This window comes from Nicotiana tabacum, chromosome 15 (genome assembly GCF_000715075.1).
Source record: "Nicotiana tabacum cultivar K326 chromosome 15, ASM71507v2, whole genome shotgun sequence".
NCBI classification, from domain to species: domain Eukaryota; kingdom Viridiplantae; phylum Streptophyta; class Magnoliopsida; order Solanales; family Solanaceae; genus Nicotiana; species Nicotiana tabacum.
In genome coordinates, this window is record NC_134094.1 from 113,528,501 (window position 1) to 113,531,077 (window position 2,577).

Genomic DNA, 2,577 nt, shown 5'->3' on the forward strand with positions numbered 1-2,577 from the left:
GGTTTGTGAAGCTATACAAGTTGATGGCAATCTTATGATTGTTCCCGTGGAGACCAATAACAATAATCAGATGCATAAGGAGGGTACTTCTAGAGGTGCACATGGCAATACTCAGAGTACTAATCTTGTTAACCAAGTACAAGAGGTAGGGAGGAACATAAGGGCTCATGGCGGAGGTTGGAATCAACTACTAAAGACACAAAATGGTTATTGTGCTCCTATGGTAGTAAACGATGTAGTGACCATTACAAATTCCTTTCAGCCAATGGGGAAGGAGGGGGATGATAATATCGTGGGGAGTACATGGAATGTGGGTGCACCATCATCTCTCCCTGAGGGGGATGGTTAATATTCTTTCTTGGAATATTAGAGGCCTGAATGACCTCACTAAGCAGAATGAAGTAAAACTCCTCTGCAATGAGCTTGCTGTATGATTAATTGGCCTATTGGAGACTAAAATAAAATTTAATAAGATTGATACAGTGGCCAGTAAGCTATTTGGTGGGTGGGAGTGTATAACAAATTTGAGGGAGCACAATAATGGGAGGATATGACTGGTATGGAGGGAGAATTTATATAATATATATGTTCTTAGTGAGAATGCTCAAGCAATAAGTGTCGAGTGAGATACATACCTATGCAATTGGATTTTCTGGCTATATTTATATATGCCTACAATCTAAAGGAAAAAATGAAGGAACTCTTGGAGTATTTGAATCAGGTATTAGTGGCAATGCTAAAACCATGGATAGTTTTAGGGGACTTCAACTTTGTGTTACACATAGAGGACAGACAAGGGGGCAACCTAGTTACTATATCCGAGGTTATAGATTTTCAAGAACGCTTAGATTTGAATAGACTTGTAGAACTTCCTAATGGTAGTTCTCTTATACATGGAATGACAAACAGAAAAATGGCAGGATATTTTCTAGAATTGATTGGGTATTTGTGAATGGAGAATGGATGGACAACATGATAGATTGTAGAGCTAAATTCTTGCCAGAAGGGGTGAGTAATCATCAGGTAACATTAATGCATCATTTGATTAAGAGGAAGATGGATTTTAAATATTGCAATGCATGGAGTGCTCATCCCCAGTTTCTGGAAATAGTAGAAGATGGATGGAACCAGAACATTGAAGAATGGAAAATGTTTCAAGTTGTGAAAAAACTAAAACAGCAGACCTTGTATAAGAAAATTTTCACCAATATAGTGACAGTGATAGCTACTGATAGAGCAAACTTATTGAGGAGCCAAGAATTGCTTCAACAGAATCCTATGGATACAAAGTTACAACAAGAAGAAAGGATACTAGGGGCAAAGTTCAAGAGGTCCAACTACTTAGCAGAGGTGTTCCTCCAACAGAGGAGCAAGGATACCTGGATAAGTTTAGGGGATGATAACACTTGGTACTTCATTTCTGTGATCAAACACAAGAAATTAGTACAAGCAGTCACTCGATTACATGATGCAAGTTCAAAACTGCAGAATGATTCATAGCTGAGATATTTGTGCAGTTCTATAACGAATTAGTGGGAAAGCAATGAGGGTGGACATAAACTAATTCCTCAGCATCAACTTGATTTACTTGATCCATACACTAGGAACGAAGTTAAGAATGCAATGATGGGTATCAATGCGAACAAGAGTCCAAGCCCTGATGGTTATGGTAGTGGATTCTTCAGAGATGCTATGCCTATTGTGGGTGGAGAAGTAAGTCAAGCAGTGCTAGAGTTTCTTAGGTGTCACGACCCAAACTCTCCCTCCGTGAATCGTCGTGGCGACACCTAGTCTTTACGACTAGGTAAGCCTAACACTTGCGGAAAAGAAATAAAAAACATGAAAATTAACAACTAATAGTAACAGACATTTTTAATAAGCAATTGAGATATCGCTCGGCATATACAATAATCAACTCTCAAAATATACAAAACACTCCCAAGACCCGAAACACCGTATGTCAGAAGCTTCTACGAAGTTTTAACTGTTCTATACATCAGTGTCTATAGAAATAAGAGAAGAATCAACATAGAAGGATAGAGGGGAACTCCGAGGATCTGCGTGCGCGTGCATATGTACACCACAACGGTACCCAGTAAGTGCAAAGCCTAACCTCGGCCGAGTAGTGATGAGGTCAGGTCAAGGCCTTACTGGTATATAATAAATAAGAAGGAGAGTATAACCATATAATAAGAGACTGGAATTTAAACAAAGAGAACATAGCAAAGTAGCACGCAGAACACAAGGATAAACAGTAGGGGATCTCCCAAGATTCTGTATCGTAGTCCCAAAAATAAAGGTGCAAGGAGATCTCCCAAGGTACCGCCTCATAGTCTCAAAGTAAATATGCAGAGAGAACTCCCAAAGAACCGCCTCGTAGTCTCAAAAGTAAATGTGCAGGGAGAACTCCCGAGGAACCGCTTCATAGTCTCAAAAGTAAATATGCAAGGGGATCTCCTGGGATACCGTCCAGTAGTCCCAAAGTAAATATGCAGCTCAAACAAATGAATATAACAGTTACAGCACGAAACCTATAACTTAGACTAAGTACAAGTCAAGAAAGAAGCAGTATTCTTC

The 2,577-nt window shown here is 39.4% G+C and overlaps 1 protein-coding gene across 1 annotated transcript; it reads left to right on the forward strand.

The window, feature by feature from the left end:
• The first annotated feature begins 691 nt into the window (after positions 1–691).
• LOC107808098 (uncharacterized) lies at positions 692–1,500 on the forward strand. The gene is made up of 2 exons (XM_075231721.1): positions 692–823; positions 910–1,500. The coding sequence occupies exons 1-2, from the start codon at positions 692–694 to the stop codon at positions 1,498–1,500; spliced, it is 723 nt and encodes a 240-aa protein (XP_075087822.1).
• Positions 1,501–2,577: the final 1,077 nt, after the last annotated feature.

Bases quoted from the DNA above. Each gene is read 5' to 3' on its own strand.
- LOC107808098 (XM_075231721.1), top strand. From the start codon at position 692: ATGAAGGAACTCTTGGAGTATTTGAATCAGGTATTAGTGGCAATGCTA. The intron at 824-909 runs GTTATAGATTTT...AATGACAAACAG, and splicing joins ACCTAGTTACTATATCCGAG to AAAAATGGCAGGATATTTTC.